At 34.1% G+C, this 19,098-nt stretch overlaps 1 protein-coding gene across 2 annotated transcripts in view; it reads left to right on the top strand.

Moving 5' to 3' along the window:
• The first annotated feature begins 1,491 nt into the window (after positions 1-1,491).
• The window catches only part of LOC128995434 (NUAK family SNF1-like kinase 1), a 51,991-nt gene continuing 34,384 nt past the window's right edge, over positions 1,492-19,098 (top strand). The window contains exons 1-10 of one of the 2 annotated variants that reach the window (XM_054420452.1): positions 1,492-2,069; positions 5,880-6,002; positions 12,112-12,190; positions 13,041-13,161; positions 14,708-14,859; positions 15,169-15,234; positions 16,122-16,252; positions 17,082-17,203; positions 17,888-18,102; positions 18,836-18,941. In XM_054420452.1, the coding sequence (XP_054276427.1) occupies positions 5,905-6,002; positions 12,112-12,190; positions 13,041-13,161; positions 14,708-14,859; positions 15,169-15,234; positions 16,122-16,252; positions 17,082-17,203; positions 17,888-18,102; positions 18,836-18,941 (1,090 nt within the window). In that variant the 5' untranslated portion in view covers positions 1,492-2,069; positions 5,880-5,904. The remainder of the gene's footprint in view (positions 2,070-5,879; positions 6,003-12,111; positions 12,191-13,040; positions 13,162-14,707; positions 14,860-15,168; positions 15,235-16,121; positions 16,253-17,081; positions 17,204-17,887; positions 18,103-18,835; positions 18,942-19,098) is intronic. The other variant, XM_054420453.1, reaches the window with a different exon arrangement.

Here is a 19,098-nt window from a genome sequence, read left to right as displayed (position 1 = left end):
AATATAAAGGGTTTCAGGATTTAAAATCTCCCTATAGCTTTGGGTACCAGTATATTTAAATTCAAGTTCCTGGGAAAGTGGGAAAACCTTTTGGATGAGTGATGATCGATTTGTATGTAGGTTGAGAGGGTACTCAACCTACAAGTACAAGTACAAAGCAACTTCCAAATTTCCCTATTTCAAAATAGCTCAACAATCCATTTCTTCAACCAAATTTACTTTACACTTATTACATCAACTAAGTTAGCAACCTAAAATTATTGTTGACTACAAAACGTAAAATAATACAAATTTAAACCTTTGATATTGTCAGTAGACGAAAAATTATGCTAGAGTAGGGATATGATTTTATTCAATGATTGAGGATGAATATTACAAGGTGTAATAATTTTGGTTGCTTGCTTTCCTTGTTTGTATTTGAGGATCAACATTTGATTTGTTTAGCTATTTTGCATGAAGAATTGTGTCTAAACAACATAGCTGTCTAAAAAATCCACCACTAATGAAAATAAAGATTATTATTTATGACAAAATTATTTTTACTAATATGGCATCAAGTTGGATGCTTCTTATATTCTGATACTTTCGAGAGATAGGCGAGCAGCGTGGATTAATTGCAGCTCAAGTGATGCCGAGGTCTAGGACGGCATAGCTTTTCTACACCCAAAGCCCATCAGGGTTATTCAGAGTATTTATATCGTAATCTTTGCTCCGTGGGCAGTCGGCGAGGTCAATGTTTCTCTCTGTCGCACGAGTCTGCAGCTATCTAGTCTTATTCAGCAAATTTTTTGGTCAAGTTATTTCATCTTACCACCACTCAATCCTTTGTAATCTGATTTGAAAATTACTGAATTCTAGCTTGAACTATAAAATACAAATTTAGGATGAAATGGATATCAGAAGGAAGCATAGCTTATGTTAAATTTGAGAAAAACAAATTAAAGAATTCAAAAACAGAACACAACGTTGATCGTTGAATAGAAATTTTTCTGCAGTCAACTATGTGTGTTTCTATAAAACAACCTGGAAAGCGTTTCTGTATAACACCATAGTAAACGATGTTGAAGCGCTAAAATAATGCCATGTGTACTTAATTGATCACAGAATAGAACTTTACCGTTAATGGAGTTTATGACAACTACAATTTCCAAGTAGAGTTCTAAGCCCATTGCCAATTGCCAATGAGGTCATGATTGTGGATGTTATTAGTCATCATCTGGCAAATATCCAAATTGCATAGTCAGCGTCCGCAGTGTCTATTCACGTTTTTGAGTAGGATTTAATGTTTGAAACAACCATTTTGTGAACAAAATCATACAAGTTAGAACTATAATTTATATAGTAATACCACCCCTTAAGTGTAAGTTAATAAAATAGTATTAAAAGTCTGCCTGTAAACAAATTTGATAGCCTGGTGCTAATTCAAAATGACGTCATGTGTGCAACCAGGCGCAGATGGATGTGGCTCACAGTCACAGAAGCAGACGATGTTTCCTGTTTAACCTAACAACATCACAACACAATTAGGGAGGAGTAGATAAAACCTACTTAGAAATTCTAAAAATGTTGAAAAACAATACAATCAAAGGATGTGCTGTGTAAACAATAAGATTTTTTTAAATTATGTCTAGGTTTATAGATTCATTGTGTGTTCTATTGCTGGAGAGTGAACAGTGAACAATGCTACACATAACCTAAAAGTACTCCATTAGCATTTTGAGATATGAATTATTCATCGATCAACATTTTACAGTTTCCAGTAAGATGGTGTTAATCTTGAGTTACACAAGCTGGACGTTTTATTTTTTAGCGTCAATGCGTGTACAGTTTTCAACTAGCTGTCTCTGGCTGAGTTAAGGCTAAAAATAACTAGTATGTCTCGAGCGTGAGTGTGTGTGTATGTGTGGGACAAGGGAATTCACTTGTCGCCTTGACTGTTTTGTCTTAGTTTTTCATTATGTTTGACAATTTCCGAAGTATATGCTGTGTCCGTGTGTTTAGTGTAATTTGTGATGCTACAAGTCAGAGTTAATATGATATTAAGAAGATAAGGATTAACTCAAACCAAGGTAGGTAACTCAGGCCTAACTAACTAGTCTAATTGGATTGGGTGGCAAATTAAACTATTAGCCGGGAAGTAAGTGTTATTTTAAATAACTGATGTTGCGTATTTCCCTGGAAATACGGTTAGTTTTAATATATTTGTTTACATACATTTGATACTCTTCTCTCTGAAGTCTTAAGAACAAGAAGTTTCAAATACCCCACTGTGAACATCCTAAACATGACAAAACAAAATGGTGCAGTGTAATTTAGTCTGGGCTATTATTGGTTTGAGTAGGTACTGTAACCTAAGTGAAACGTTAACACCACACTAAGCGTTTGAGCTGCAAAGTTGAAATAAGCATAACTTATCTCGATAAATGTTAGAATGAAAATCTGTAAAATAATTTGTCTCACCAGGCAAGCTAGCACTGATTATACAAATGTGTGTTAAATACAAATTATATATTTCTTGAATTTTAACTATCAAATAGCTTTGTCATTTTGTGTAAAAACTTGTAGCACTAAGTTTATACCATAAATAAATAAGTCAGGCCCAAGTTATGAGACAAAATACATAGGCGTACAGAAGTTATCAATTTAAGTAGGAACTAATGCGTAATATATAGAGTACAGTAACTTGCCTATCTCAAACGTAAATCCTAAAGAAGTAGGCCTAACTTAGCCTACTCGTAAAACAATCCAGAAGCCAATTTAGACTCAATTAAAAGGAATACTTAATATGCCTTTAATAAAGATACTGCCAGTATAATTCTTTAGATTACATATTCCTTTCAAAGTCAATAACTTAACATACAAGTTTCCATCCTCAAAAGTAATCTATAGAAATCTAAGTAGGCTATTAAATAAATTCTAAATTCTAAATGACGTTTTGCATCTTGGTAAGAATTTAAGATTTGTCTTTATTTTTAGTAAGTTAGGCTACTATTGCAATGAGCTTTAATCAGTGTAGGTTACAAATTGGCAATTCGATATTACCTAAGTAGGTATCCACATTGTAAATTGGTTATCTTGCTATGAGAATTAAAAAATAAGCTGCTATTCAGGTTACCGGTGTTGCAGAAAATAAATAGAACGGATTTAATGTTAAATAAGTTAAACGTAACTTATTGTCTTCAAATTAGATCAGGGTTTGGTGTTTTTACCCAAAAAACTACAACGCCTAAACTTAGTTTGAAACTGACACAACAGGCCTAGCCTAACTTAGTTGTCTATAACAATAAAAACCAAGATAGGTAGGTTTTTGGACCTAATATAGCACCCTAATAAAAATACGGGCATAAAAGTGGGTTCCTTATAAAGATAGGCATATCAAGATTTTGTTGTTAGGATATTACTGCTACAATGTAACTGGGTTTATCCTGTTTTGAAGCATTGTAATAAAATAAATGTATAATTTGCATCTTTTATCGACTAACCAACATTATAAAAATAATTTACTGTATCATAATTTCACTTTATTTAAAAAGATAATATCTTGTAGGCTAAGTGTGGGGGTATTTTTAAATCACATCCCACGTTCTTATTTACAAAACTCAATGGGATGGGAAAAACTGTTTTTAAAAACCTTAAAACTTAACTTAAATATTTTAGCTTTGTTGGTGAACCTAAAAGTCTAGATGATACTTATTTCAACTGATTTCTTTGCCTCGTTAACGTCAGCTAGCTATATTCAGATGATCAACATTATTTTCCCTCATCATCATTTTCACTCTATAAAATCAAAAAGTACCGGTAGGGGTAAAAATGGACATTTTTGATAGATTTTGGAATTACAAAAAACATCTGGAACAAAAATAACTAGGCCTAACTAATTCTAAGATAAGAAATTTGCATTATGGATAAATTAGGCTGTTAGAAATTTAGAGGCTACAGAAAATCAAGAATAGGCTAAGTTATTTCAGAGTCAGAAACCCTTTTATTGTCATGTGTCAACATTATATTGCTATTGACAACGTCATAGAACATTAAAAAATTATCTTAAGATAACTTTAAGCTAAACATAAACTACAAATGTTAGATTACTGAGTTGTCTCCTTTGGCCTTAAAATGTAAATGTATTTTGGCTACCTGAGTTCTACATGAAGTTTTTATGTTGGCTCACCTATAGTATGCTTCATTTAAAAAAAACATTTACAATATGGACAGCATGGTGTAATAGCCTATTCAAAATTAAGTATGAATAAGAGCGACAAGAGTGTGACGAGTGAGATCCCTTGTGTAGATTTGTTTCTGGCCAGCTGCTTATTTAGCGGAACCATTAATTGAAAGCCTAATGATCAAGGAAAAACTGGGTTCAGTCTCAAACCATTTAAAAGTTTCACCTGTCGTCACACTCTTCTGTATGTAGAGTCTCCAGACACCTGGTAGTGAATGGGTGAATAGCTACCGACTTAACGCTTAGTTAATAGGTAGTAAGTTAGGCTACCAACTTTTTCAAGAACTTGAGATTGTTAGGCGAGGACTTAACCACCCTGCTATAACTGTGACAGATTTTTCTTTATGGGCAACTCACAGGCTTATGAACACTAGCATTTGATACAGTAAAATTATTAAGTTAGGTAATTAATTAAAATAGACCAGTTGAACAGCTAAACGATAATATATGTAGACAAATTATGGTACGTCAGTTAGTTTTCTCTAGAAAGTAGGCCTAGTCATAACACTATTTTAGGGGATGAAAAGTTAACGAGCCGACTCACCAAAACACATGGACAATCCTTTCAGCCTCTTATGTTTGCAGGAACTGAGCTACCCACTCGAACCAAAACACATGAACAATCCTTTCAGCCTCTTATGTTTTTGCAGGAACTGAGCTACCCACTCGAACCAAAACACATGAACAATCCTTTCAGCCGCTTATGTTTGCAGGAACTGAGCCACCCACTCGAACCAAAACACATGAACAATCCTTTCAGCCTCTTATGTTTGCAGGAACTGAGCCACCCACTCGAACCAAAACACATGAACAATCCTTTCAGCCGCGTATGTTTGCAGGAACTGAGCCACCCACTCGAACTAAAACACATGAACAATCCTTTCAGCCGCTTATGTTTGCAGGAACTGAGCCACCCACTCGAACCAAAACACATGAACGAATCTTTCATCCGCTTATGTTTGCAGGAACTGAGCCACCCACTCGAACCAAAACACATGAACGAATCTTTCATCCGCTTATGTTTGCAGGAACTGAGCCACCCACTCAAACCAAGACACATGAACGAATCTTTCAGCTGCTTATATTTACAGGAACTGAGCCACCCACTCGAACCAAAACACATGAATGAATCTTTCATCCGCTTATGTTTGCAGGAACTGAGCCACCCACTCGAACCAAAACACATGAACAAATCTTTCAGCTGCTTATATTTACAGGAACTGAGCCACCCACTCAAACCAAAAAACACATGAACGAATCTTTCAGCCGCTTATGTTTGCAGGAACTGAGCCACCCACTCGAACCAAAACACATGAACGAATCTTTCATCCGCTTATGTTTGCAGGAACTGAGCCACCCACTCAAACCAAGACACATGAACGAATCTTTCAGCTGCTTATATTTACAGGAACTGAGCCACCCACTCGAACCAAAACACATGAATGAATCTTTCATCCGCTTATGTTTGCAGGAACTGAGCCACCCACTCGAACCAAAACACATGAACGAATCTTTCAGCCGCTTATGTTGCAGGAACTGAGCCACCCACTCGAACCAAAACACATGAACGAATCTTTCATCCGCTTATGTTTACAGGAACTGATCCACCGACTCACCAGAACAGACGAACAATACTTTCAATCGCTCATTTTTACAGGGACTGAGACAGATAAGCAGGCAAGATGGTGGTGCCGGAGTCATCCATCAACAACATCATGGGCGGCCTGGAGAGTACGGGGGGCGTCCGGCTGCACAACCATAAACGGAAACTCAAACAGAGGTAGGTCACCAATGGCATTTTGAATTACAAATCTTTTTGAGTGAAATGGGTCTAAAACCCTTAAGTTGCTTTTGAAATGTTGAAAAACAAACATATCCAAAGTACAAGATGCTAACCACTTTAAGATACTAATACACCCAACCCCACTGCATTAAAGATTATTAGGCAGATGTCTTATTGTTATGGAGGGGGTCGTGTACTTTTCAGTAGTTTTTGTAGTTAATCAGTTACCCTAATGTTAATGTAGTTAATGTGTCACCTAGATCCTAACGTCAGTGTTTAGGGAACTAAATTAGGCCTACTAAAATATACTTTTCACTGAAAATCAAGAATAATTTAAGTCCCTGCAAATTGGATAGATAGACAATATAAACATTTATTGATAGTTCATAATCAGACTATATCCTCAACCTTCATCCTTGAAGTGAAGATACCATTCAATTTAACAAGTGATTTCCTGCTTAGTTTTTTACATAATATCATCAATACATAGGACATCCACTTAGTATGGAAAGCTGTGATGGATATTAAGCAGATACCGTACATTTGACATGTTCTACATGACTTTCAAGGCTATTAATTTCGGTAATTACCATTCTCATAGTCGTGTCACAAGTCATTTAACACAACTGTACAACCACTAATAGCAGTCTGGGAAACCACAACGCACTCTTAGATAGATTGAATTGGCGTGGTTTAAATACGTCAGATTAATGAAAAGTTATAAATGTCTCACTTATGTATCCTTAGTTTCATTTAGCAAAAAAATCTTCCTAATTTTAGATACGTTAACAAGTAATTATACCTCAGACTTAATATTGTGCTTTTTAATCTGAATTTATTTAGATTTTTTTTATAATATTTTTATAACCATTCTCTCTAAATGCTATAATTACAATGTCTCTGTTAACCAGAGAAATATATTCACTTCTTGACGTTTACCTCTTTATTTTAAGAGTTCCTAAGCATTGTACAAATTTGTATTTAATTGAGAATAAGTATGTTTTTAAATTTCTGGAAGTATTGATTCTATTGGCTTTGACTATGTCACTATATCCTTATAAATATAGTTTAAGGGGTTGTTTTTTTTAGAAAATAATTACAATAGGCTTAATAATCCTAAATACTATAAAAGGTATAAGATTACCTGCAAATTGGCTCTTTCAATGATTACTCAAGAAATTCAGCACAGTGTTAATTCAGATTTCTTTTAGCGAATTTCCCATATAGGGAATAAGCTATTACCGTAGTACTCACGGTAAGACCTGGACCCGGGACCGATTTTTTTTTTCGTTTTGAGGTCCCTAGAGGTCAAAAACACCATCCGTTCAAATTCATATATATATATATTTATATTTCTACAGACCATACATACAAAAATTATAACGAAAACATTACCATACTAGACATTATTAACAAAGGAACCAAAATGAACATAAAAGAAAATTTTCACATATATAAACACTACAAAGAAGACAGAAACAACATTTTAAATATAGTACACACACAAACCACTAATCCTATATTTAACAAAATTATAAGTGTTAGAAAAACCAACAACTAAACATTCATTCACATAGGTACTAACAAAATTAACAGCTGTATTTATTCATAACATAATATTTTTGTTTGAAATTAGGTTAACACACTTGAAAATGTCCTTAGAGACGAAACATGTTGTGATTTATTAAATAAAAAAGAATATAAAAAAAGGGTACTCATGTTATTTTACATATTATTTATTAATTTATATATATATATATATATGTGTCCGTTAGCGCGATAACTCGAGCAAAAATGATCCGATTTTGATGAAATTTGGTACAAACGTGTAAACCTACGTTTATTCAAACGAGTTCGCGAACCAGCATGATCGGACCATGGGAACGGGGGTTTATGGGGGCTTTTATGGGGTAAAAATGGGTTTTTCCCATTTTTGACCCAAAAAACATAAAATTTTGCAATTTCTTTCGAAACTATTTTGTAGAGCTTAAAAAAACAAATAATTTAGTATATTGAAGCGTTATAATGCGCCTAATGGTTACGGAGAAAATTCCAAAAAATTGTAAATTTAAAATTCCCATGTTATTCTTATGGAGAATAAGTAAACTGTTGTAGTTTGCTTGTTTATAAACATATTTTGCCCAAATTTGGAAAATGTTTTTATTTCTTACTAACTATTAACATTTTACATAAAAAAACACTTTTACCCTCCCTGTTGCAGCAAACCTAAGTATGTTTTAAACTGATTCTATTTAAATAGGGAATAAATGTGATATTTTTAAGGAGACATTTTAGTGTAAATCCATTTAGGGAAATGGAAATTCGCTTAGTCTGCAGGTTTGCTGCGGCGGGGGTATTTAGTATATAGAATTGTCCAGGCATTCTCGCTTTTTTCCATTGTAATATTTACGCCAACCCAAATTCACATAGTAAATACAGAGTCCCCAGATTGTCTGAAGTGGTTGGGACCGGACCCATTTCGGATTACCAAATATTTTGGATTAAACATTTTTTTTATTACCTATTAAAAATATTTTAATTTTTTATAAAAAAAATGTTGTCTTTAGGACGCTAGGCATGAGCCCGCGATTGTTTTCCACATTACTTTAGGCTAGACCTAGGGACTGCAGCATTATCACTTAAATTAAATCCATTGGTGATTTGGTGGGATTGTAACCTGGGACGAAAATGAAAATATTAATTTAATTAATGGCGAAATATTTACTAAAATACTCTTTAAAAAACAATTCTATCTTGCCCGGTCACTACAGAATACTTTGAAGAGGTAGGGCCTACAGCTAACTGTGTTAAAAATTTAATAAAAAAAAATTATCAAAAAAATGTTTGTTTCGGATTAAGCGGACTTTCGGATTACCGAAGTTCGGATTATCGGGACTCCACTGTATTTCTTTAAGTCAGTAAATTTTTGTTGCAACTATAGGCTAGTCCAGTCAATGAATTATCAAGACTACAAGATCGCGCTACTCATCCTACACTCATCCTTCACTCATATTTGGGTTAAAATACGCACATAGTGGCGTCCCCATCTTAACTAATTGATAATTGATAATTGATATCCAAAAGTGGGTGTAGAGTGTATGAGCAGGTAACTAAGCGATTCCTTCAGAAACTTGTTCAGGGGGCTTAGGGTGTTAACATACCAAAAGACCTGACACCTAGGTGGTGAGCCAGGGGGTTGAGGGGGAAAAGAGGGGGGGGGGGTAAAGGTACGCATTTTGGGTTTTTGGTTGTATCTCGAAAACTATAAACTTTTTGTATACCTACTATACTAAATTATAACATTGAAGAAGATTAAATTTTCTTAAAGAAAAGTATATAATGTGTTCATTTTGGTTAAACAGATTATGAGTTATTACTTATTTAATTAATATCTTATTAAAATACTCCTTCCATAAGAAATACATGTACCTAAATTAGTATGCGAAATGGGGTGAATCCTATCCGCCGAAAGGAAATGTAACCGATATTCTGGAAATCTTGAAAAATTTCCAGTAATTTGACACTTTAATCATAAAAATTGATCCAGAATTAAGGCGAGGCCGAGGTAACAAAAATGTTGTGTTTCGGTGTTTTTTATTAAGAATTACAAAAAAAACTTCAAATCATCCCGTTTTTAAACGCTCATCCTTGCTTTAATTTTTGATAAAATGTTATGATTAGAGTGTCAAATTGCTGGAAATTTTACCAAGATTTCCAGAATATCGGTTATATTTCCTTTGGGTGATATATTTCCTTTTCTTTCGAGCAGAGCCTCGATTTGTATACAGCAATGTTCTTACTTATCTCTGTTGTCTACTCGTCTCTATTAATCTTACTTATTTTCCATAATCAATGGCAAAATCATAGAATAAATAAAAAAACCTCATAGTCCTATAGAATATTTTTATATCCATCCAGCTGTTAGTTCATACAAATTATATTGCACTAAAACAAACCTAAGATTTTAAAGACTGTCATAAAACATAAATTAGAACATCTAGTATTATGTAGGCTATATTTAAATAATCACTCATGCTCTTGCCAAATAAATGAACGTATTATAGCATTACACATAGTATGAATACGTCAACCCAACGTGTTTAATTAAGTTTTTATCCAAATGCTTAATTTGGGTCACAAACGCTGATGTTTACAGCTGTTACGTTGAGCAAATGGTATTATACCAAAATCTTGTCTAGAATGTTAGCATTGGCTGCTAGACATTTTTAAAATTAAAACTCAATTTATAAAAAACTGAAACCCTAAACTAAAATTATGGCTTCGACATTCCCTAGTTCTCAAAATTATCTTTCTGTAAACACAAAAATCATGAAAATCCCTCAAGTGGTTGATTCAGAATCGCGAAATAAAAAAACCATGTCACGTTTTAATATATAAGATTACAGCTTTCAATTTCCAACTACTTGTCATTGACACTCGTCATAGTTACAACCAAACAATTGAGGTGTATCCATACGGCAACAGATGTTTCTTGTTTGTTTATCACTTCTAATAAACAGTTTCCAAGCATCATTTACCGCATCATAGCCTACTTTTGAAAAAGGAAATACTGGAAAAGCAGGGATTTTCGGTACTTTCCTGTTAAAGGGAACATTCATTATTATCGATGATTTTTTCTCGATATATCAATATTAACAAATTGAAACATATCAGCTGACAACTACGATAGCCTATATAAATATTGTTCAGAATCAACAAACAATAATTTAAAAATAATATTGAAATGAAACTGTTCTAAACTAACCTAACAAAACCAACCAAACTTGCTGTAACATTTAAAAACTCCGTTTAATATTCTCCACTCACCTTTATTATCAAACGGAATTTTTAAATGGTACAGCAAGTTTGGTTGGTTATGTTAGGTTAGCTTAGAAGAATTTCATTTCTTAATCCATATAATAGACTATATTTTAGCCTTAAGATCAGCTGTCGATTTGTAATGCATCGTAAAGGAAAACAAAAATATCGATGTATCGAAAAAAATCATCGATAATAATGAATGTTCCCTTTAACAGGAAAGTACCGGATTATCTTGTCACATCTTCATTTAATATTATATACTGTATACACATAATTATTTTCTTTTTAGAATATGACCCGAATAATTGTTGCAAAATGTCTTGTCTCTCTTTGTTGAAAGTAAATAGTGTGGACATGAGGTGGCAATAAGTATTATTTATGTGAGGATATTTTAAGTCCGTAAACACAAGAGTTGTGCCAACAAGTTTTCACTTCACCTGGGTTTGAACTGACATTTACTACTGTGCCTCTCTTCTGTCATGTGATGAATATTCTATCAGTTGACTCAAAATGTGTTTAAGTGTAGTTGGCCTACTGAATGTTAGAACAAATCTAGTGGAACTTGGATGGTTCAAACTCCAAGAAACCAGTACGGTACACAAATTTTACTTGACAAACTTGTTAAAAGCTTGAACATTAAAAAGCCACACTTTGAATTGAACAACTTAATTGAAACAAAAACACAAGTTAGTCAATTTGGGGTTTACTTATATCTGACGTTTTCCTGCAAGAGTAAAAGAATTGTAGGTTTGACTTGATAGTGACATAATTGCTTGATTATTATAGAGGTAAACGTACTCAAAATAATTGGAACCTAGATAATTTGACATCCGCGTATATACTTAGAGGTTTACTGTGGCTAATCTAGGCAGCAAAGTGGAACAGTTGTAGTGCTTGCCTCAAATCTGATTCATTGCTAACGACTTTTTCAAAAGTAATAGAAAAAAAGCTCTGTTAAAAATGGTGACACATACCAGATACAAAAAGTTGGTAACTGAATTTCCGTGACTGCTGTGCACACTGTATTCCTGTAAAAATAAAACTTTTGCCCTCCAACCTCCTATAAATCTTAAAACCGTGTCATTATTTTGTTTCTTTTAATTTTTCTGATTTATACTCTTCACACAAGCTGTGGCAAGAATACAGGTGTGGACTTACCAGATAAATCCCACTATAAATGTGTTTATTTCATCAATGTCTTGGTTTGAAGAGTTAATTATTATTTCCGTGACACCTGATGATGCTATAACCTTGTAAGTTTGATTTTTACATAATTTGTTCACAGATTTGACCTAGTCAAGAAGCTGGGACAGGGAACGTATGGGAAAGTACAACTAGGGATAAACAAGGAGACAGGTCAAGAGGTATGTATAAGTTTTATTGTTCACTTTCTGTAATCAACATCGATTGATTTTATCTTGTATTAGAGTGGTACCGTAGTTAAAATTGTTAATTTGGCTACTGTATTTCAAAACACTGAAAGAAAAAACAAATTAGGAATAGTTATTTGTGCAACTAGTGAGAAAAGTGAGCAATTGACTCACTCGAGAGAAATCCTTACTCACGAGCCGTAGGCGAGTGAGGAATGGTTTCTCGAGTGAGGCAATTGTACTTTGAACTCGAGTTGCACATTATACTTTTCCTACAGTTACCATCAAACAAATAAATTGGTGAAGAAACATAACCTATTTTTACACAGAAGTGAACTTTTAATATAACATTTAATGTGAAGTGACAAATACAACAGTACAACAGCTGACCAGCTGATTTACAGCCAGTGCTGCCAACGTATTTAGTGCGCATACGAAGTTGCCTGCATGTTACGCGCTCACTATTTCGTGCCTTCACGTTGAAAATCTGGAGTGAGACAAAGTAATTAGAGTGAGACAATGTTAACATTGTCTCACTGATGAGCGAATTGGCCACTTTGCTTTCTCAAATCAGTGAGAGAACATGTACATTGTTACGTAACTGTAGGAAAACAAATTTTATTCACCCTAAAAAGTAGTTTAGAGAAGTGGACAAAGTTTTTCTCAAAGTTTACCCTCATATATAAATTTAAAAAAATGTAATTTGAAAAAATATAAGTTTGGACTCTCATACTACTTAAAGGGTTATAAATCATATGAATTGTTAACACATTGCTCTTTTTAGCATACACTGAACATAAAAAATTGCTTTAAATCCCAAATGTATTTAACGTGTTCATTGCAGGTAGCCATAAAGACAATAAAGAAATGCAAGATAGAAACGGAAGCAGATTTGATCAGGATACGACGCGAAATTCAGATAATGAGTTCAGTGCAACATCCGAACATCATACACATATACGAAGGTACGTTGCACTCATGATTTTTTAATATGTATAAAAATGAATTGGCCAAAGACTGCAGGTTTTTTTTAATGTAGCATGGAAACACATCATGCAGGGTCAGATTTAAAAGATTTTGTTACATTTGCATAACAATTGGTATAATCGATAACTATTGAAGGATTTGGTGGCCAATCCCCCCATGCTTAATTTTACAGTAGACCCCCTCTTAACCGACCTCGTATTAACCGATAATCGGATTATCCGCCCTCGATCGTAAAATAATACAGTTTGTTTTAACCGACCTTGATTTGAGAGCAGCTCGGTTTAACCGCCGCTTTCTAGGAATCTCGGCATTTCCGCTCCCACGCTGGGCAGTGAGAACTGAACCATACGCTTATCTCCACAGGATATGACTAACAATAAGCTATTTTGTGTTGAGCACAAAGAATATAGCATAGCCTATTGTCAGTTTGTCATCATCGTTCGTAGCTCGAGCACATCTGATCTGATTTGTTATCTGTGCGGCAAATTTATAACATCATAAAGTGCGTTACGATTTTGAGAACTGATTATCTTATCGCCGGAGTAAACAAACAACGCAACTTGTAAGGAAGGCAGGGAAAGGGGGTTAACAACTCCAAGGTCAAGATAGTTTTTGTGCCTGGAGCCTCCAGTGAGAGGCTATAAATAAACGTCCTGTTTTGTAACAAAATGGTCGCTTGTATCTTTAATGTCGACAAAAGGTTCTGTACTATATTACGATGTATTTGGAAAGCATCAATTAATACATTACAGTATTAAAGTTATTAAAATAGGAATTTTATTGACTCTTGCCTAGTATTATAATAATATATTCCACTGAAAGTAGGCCTATTTGACTTAACTGTGTTTTGTGTTTATTTGTTACTTTTCTATCAATATGAAAAAGGAGATAAGAGTAGTTTATTTTATAAATAATGCAAGTATGACTTCAAAATAATGATTATATAATTCCAAATGAATAGCACTTCATTATGTTATGATTTTAGGGATTGCCCGTTTTATCCGACCTTTTAAGATATCCGACCTAGGTCCGGTCCCATTAGGGTCGGTTAAGAGGGGGTCTACTGTAGTTCTTCACATCTTCACTAATTCATTTTTGTGTAGAAATTTGCTGAGACCTAACGTTAACTTCATAGAATTTTAATTTTATTTCTGCCAAAAGTGTAGTGTAGTGTAACTATGAACAAAACGTTTAACATAGTTTTTAGATGTTACCTGCTTCTGGATTACTTAACATATTATACAGAGGTTGAATAACTAGTTGCCAAAGTAGTCCTGGGTTGTCTGAATGGCAAACAGTTTCGAAGCACTAAAGGTGTCGAACATCATTGTCAACGAACATAGACAAACATGATTACGAACAACACTTTCTGACATCAACCTAACGTTTTAAGGATTCAAAATGACAAAAATCGGTCACTATTCAAATCACTGAGCGTTCCTTTGGCAACTAGATATTTTATCTTTTGTACAGTTTATAAACTTGAACTATGTAACAAGACACTAAAGTGTTCTGATCATGTAGTGTTTGAGAACCGAGAGAAGATGGTGTTGGTGATGGAGTACGCGGCTGGAGGAGAGTTATACGATTTTCTCAGTGAGAGGAAGGTGTTGTCTGAGGAGGAGGCGAGGAGAATATTCAGACAGATATCTACGGCTGTATACTATTGCCACAAGGTAACGTGAAGTATGTTTAGACGCACTTAAGCTGTATAGCCTAGTAGTATTTTAGATGCCTATTTTTATATTTTGTCAATTTTTTATGTCTATTTTTGTAGGTTTACTATTTTTCAGTGTATTTGACCACACTGTGTATACAAATTTCTGGTAATCCAACTCCTTCAGTTATCTTAATCCTTGGGAAATCCAATTCCTTAGATATACATCTCCAAAACAAACAATCTTGGATAACCCACTTCATGGGATGGTAAAATTCTTTAGATATTTGAACCCTTTCTCAATAATAATTATTGCATTTTGTTTCAGCACAAAATCTGCCATCGGGACCTGAAGTTAGAAAACATACTCCTTGATGAAAATGGAAATGCAAAAGTAAGTTTTTAATGTCTTTTACTGATACTGTGATAACAAAAAAAAAAGAAAGTAAAACCAATCAATAATAATCCTGATCATATGTAATTTGTATTTAATGTTCATTTTTAAAATCTCATAGAAGGTAATCAATATGCACAATCTGAACATATGGTTAAAAAATTACAATACAAACAGCTGATCCAATTATTGAGTCATTGTTTTCTAGTCCTCCCATATTACTACACCTTATAAAAAATGGATTGCATATGTACAAGCCATAGTAAGTTTATTTTAAAAACAGAATGTTTAAATAGATATACATCTGTAGTAGGCCTACTTATATTCTGTCCATGTATTAATTCCTAACCATAAATAGATTATCTCTAGTTTGAATATGTTTCTTTTGAGCTAAATTGAAGGGTAAAAATATATATGGCAGTATTCTGTAGCCTAAAATCAGAACTATCAAAATCCAAATGTAAAATAAAATTTATTTTACTATTACAATTTTGTCTCAATGAAAAATTGCATTCAATTGAATTTTATAAATTTACCAGCAGAGTACCCGTCCTTCGTACGGGGTTGGCGTATAAAATATGAAATGCTTATTGCAGTTATACTCATGCTCTGCTTTTGCAATGCGGGAGGACACGGTTTGAGAAAATTTGGTTTTTTAAATTTACGGTATGCTATAGTCATAATTTTACCGTTTTTTTTTTTTTTTTTATAACGGTGCACATCTACCATAGCCATAATTTTCTACCACTGCACTTGAACAGTAGAAATATAAACTGCTCTTTTTGGTACCCACAGTTAATAGTTTAAGAAATGGAAAGGTTTTTGAGGTTTTGAATGATTTACTCAATAGTTAGCAATTATTGATGGAACAACTAACTGTCCCACAGATTGCTGACTTTGGGTTGTCGAATGTATTTGAAGACACCAGACTTCTCAGCACATTCTGCGGAAGTCCTTTGTACGCTTCTCCAGAGATCGTTAAAGGAACTCCGTATCACGGGCCTGAAGTAGATTGCTGGTTAGTGTAGACGAGTAAAGTGTTTCTTGAACTTTGTTGTGATTGGTCACTAGAGATTTTTGATGTATTTTTATACAGTAGAACCTCGATAGTTCGACAGTTTGTGGACTTAAGGGATGTCGAACTATCGAAATGTCGAACTATAGGGAGTAAATGGAGTTTAATTTACAGGAAAGTAAGAACACAAGTGTTATATAGAAATAACCCAAATTTATTAAATACTAAAAAGCTTAAAAAATTCACTGATCATTAGTTAAGTCTCAAGTCAACAATAGATGACAAATTAATTACATCACAATAGTAACCTTTAAATATCACTTGACAAAATAACTCAGCCCGTGTCGAACTACAAGGAGTGTTGAACTATCGAGTGTCAAACTATCGAAGGTTTACTGTACCAGTTTTTTTCGTCAAATATGAAGAGTGTTTTTGTAAAATTGTTTAGCTACGGCACCTAGCAAAACAAGAGTCGAGGGGCTTGTGAATACACAATAATACGATCACAAAATATACCACTGATGTTCGTTCTAGCCTAGAACTAGTTCAGAGGAGTTGAATATATTTTTACGGTTAAGGAAACTAAAATCGTTCCCTTCCAAAAAAATCCTTAACCGGCCACTTGGATTTTCCTTGAAATAACCAAAACAGCTATTTCCCTCTAACATGAAATTGACTGAACAGTTATTGAGAAAGCTTATACTAAAAGTACTACATTCGTAGAATACAACTTGTCCTGCTCCACATTTTGAAACCAATATTATATTTACTGCAAATATCCCAATGTTCGAAGATAACCATTGCATATATAAATACATGATGTTTGATACAGGTCACTGGGTGTATTGTTGTACACTCTAGTCTACGGAGCAATGCCTTTTGACGGATCAAACTTCAAACGACTCGTCCGTCAGATCTCACAGGGCGACTATTTTGAGCCTAAGAAACCATCACGTGAGTGTCTCAAGTTATATTCTTAAGTTTTATTTAAGTCTGCTAAGGTAAAATGTTAAATCCAGTATTTAAAACAAATTCACTAAATTCCGGATTTAATTTTGATGGATGTGAAATAATCGGTGAAGAGTGATTGTAAAATAAATCTTGTATGACTGTTAAGTGACTCACTGATATAATTTATAATTGTAAAAACCTTTTTTTCTGCTTCTGATAAAAAGTGTTCCCCCTGCAATAACAACTCGAAATTTAAAAAAATCATAACATTTAAGTCTATATTTAAACTAGGAAGTATTTTATGATGTAGTAAGAGACAGAAGAATTATATTAACAATTTAGATGCAGTTTATTATGGAATTCTATAATTTTTTATATACCTTATTCTGTTGACTAAAGCCTACCATGGATTATTGAGATTGACATCATCCTAAGCATACCATTTAAACAAATACCATAAAAATTCTCTCTTTCTAAAAATCAAACTCTCCTTGGGTAAAAATGTTGTCAATGAGAGTCAAATATTGTAATTTTTATGTCTTTTTGTGTGTATATTTGTGTTTCTTGTGCTAGAAGTTTTTTATACCATTCAGGTAAACCGATGCTAACAACAACTCTTAAAACACTTGTGCTCAAAACATGTAACAACATCTTCAACCTCAAATATTAAACAAAACATATTTTCAGCTGCATCACCGTTGATTCGAGACATGCTCAACGTAAACCCAGCTCGGAGAGCAGACATTGTGGCCATCTGTTCTCATTGGTGGATAGACGAGAACCAATCTGAAGCTTGCATGGATGTGGCGGAGGAGTTGGCCAATCAGACGCCAGTAAGGCTTGACCTACTCCTGTGTTTGGCTCCCAGCGGCAATGACGACAAGCTGCTATTGGCTGATCAGGTACGGCAAAGTGATCAGTTTCAATGTATCACCAATGACGGTAGATTGTAATACTGTAAAACGGCCAGTGAATGTAAGAAAACATTATTGAAGCGTAGTTCTGGCATTTGAAATTGTCAAAATAATTTCACAAAAGTAGATCATGCCTTAACATTTTTTCTCTGATTACAGGGGTGTTTTGTAAATAACGTGAATCATCCTAAATTTGAATTCAAGGCAAACTCAATTAACTGCTTCAAATTTATAAAATATGTTTTTCACTCACACAAAACAACTTAAATTTAAAACAAAACAAAGGTTCAGTATTTATTTTTTGGGCAAACTCACTATCGAGTTTACATGTTAATAGTTGCTTGAGGGGTTGTAAGTTTATGTGTGACATAGTTAATACTGTTCTCTGTGAGTTCCTCAAAGTAGTAAGCGAGCTGCTCTCTTGTGGAACCCTCAAACTGCTCCACTTCTAGACTTCTCAAGTTTTCAAGCTGTTTATTAAGGAGCTTCCAATTCTTAGTAGGAAACATTGTCAGTTAGGCAGAACCTAGATATGTTCAATTTGACCTATCGCCTCTTGTGTGTGTTTTAGTAGCGCCTCTTGTCATACAATCTGTGAAGGACCTCCCGTAAACACCAGACTGTTTTAATCCGTCTCTATTTTTACCTTTTGTTTCTGAATTTGCTAAAATGCTTGTGTTCGGAAACTCCACAGCCTAATTAAGTGTTGTTGTTGTTACAGCCACCCAACGCTGAGGGAGGAGACAGACCATTGAGGTCTCAGTCGCTCAGCAGCCTGGCTACGGCACAACCTGACTTCCTCTCCGAGGCCCCTACACAGACCCGACGTAAGTACACTAAGAATACGGTTAGATTGTCTTGTTGTCGCACAATGATTACTAAACCCAAACTGAACTCGTGATTGTTTTTGTGAAACAGAACGGAGGTATTGTATGAATTGGTTATTATTTTGTGACGTTTACCTGGCAGACAACCATTCAACCA

This window comes from Macrosteles quadrilineatus, unplaced genomic scaffold (genome assembly GCF_028750875.1).
Source record: "Macrosteles quadrilineatus isolate MER2022 unplaced genomic scaffold, UCM_ALF_1.0 Scaffold_5__1_contigs__length_97177068, whole genome shotgun sequence".
Lineage (NCBI taxonomy): Eukaryota > Metazoa > Arthropoda > Insecta > Hemiptera > Cicadellidae > Macrosteles > Macrosteles quadrilineatus.
This window is presented reverse-complemented; position numbering and strand designations above follow the sequence as displayed.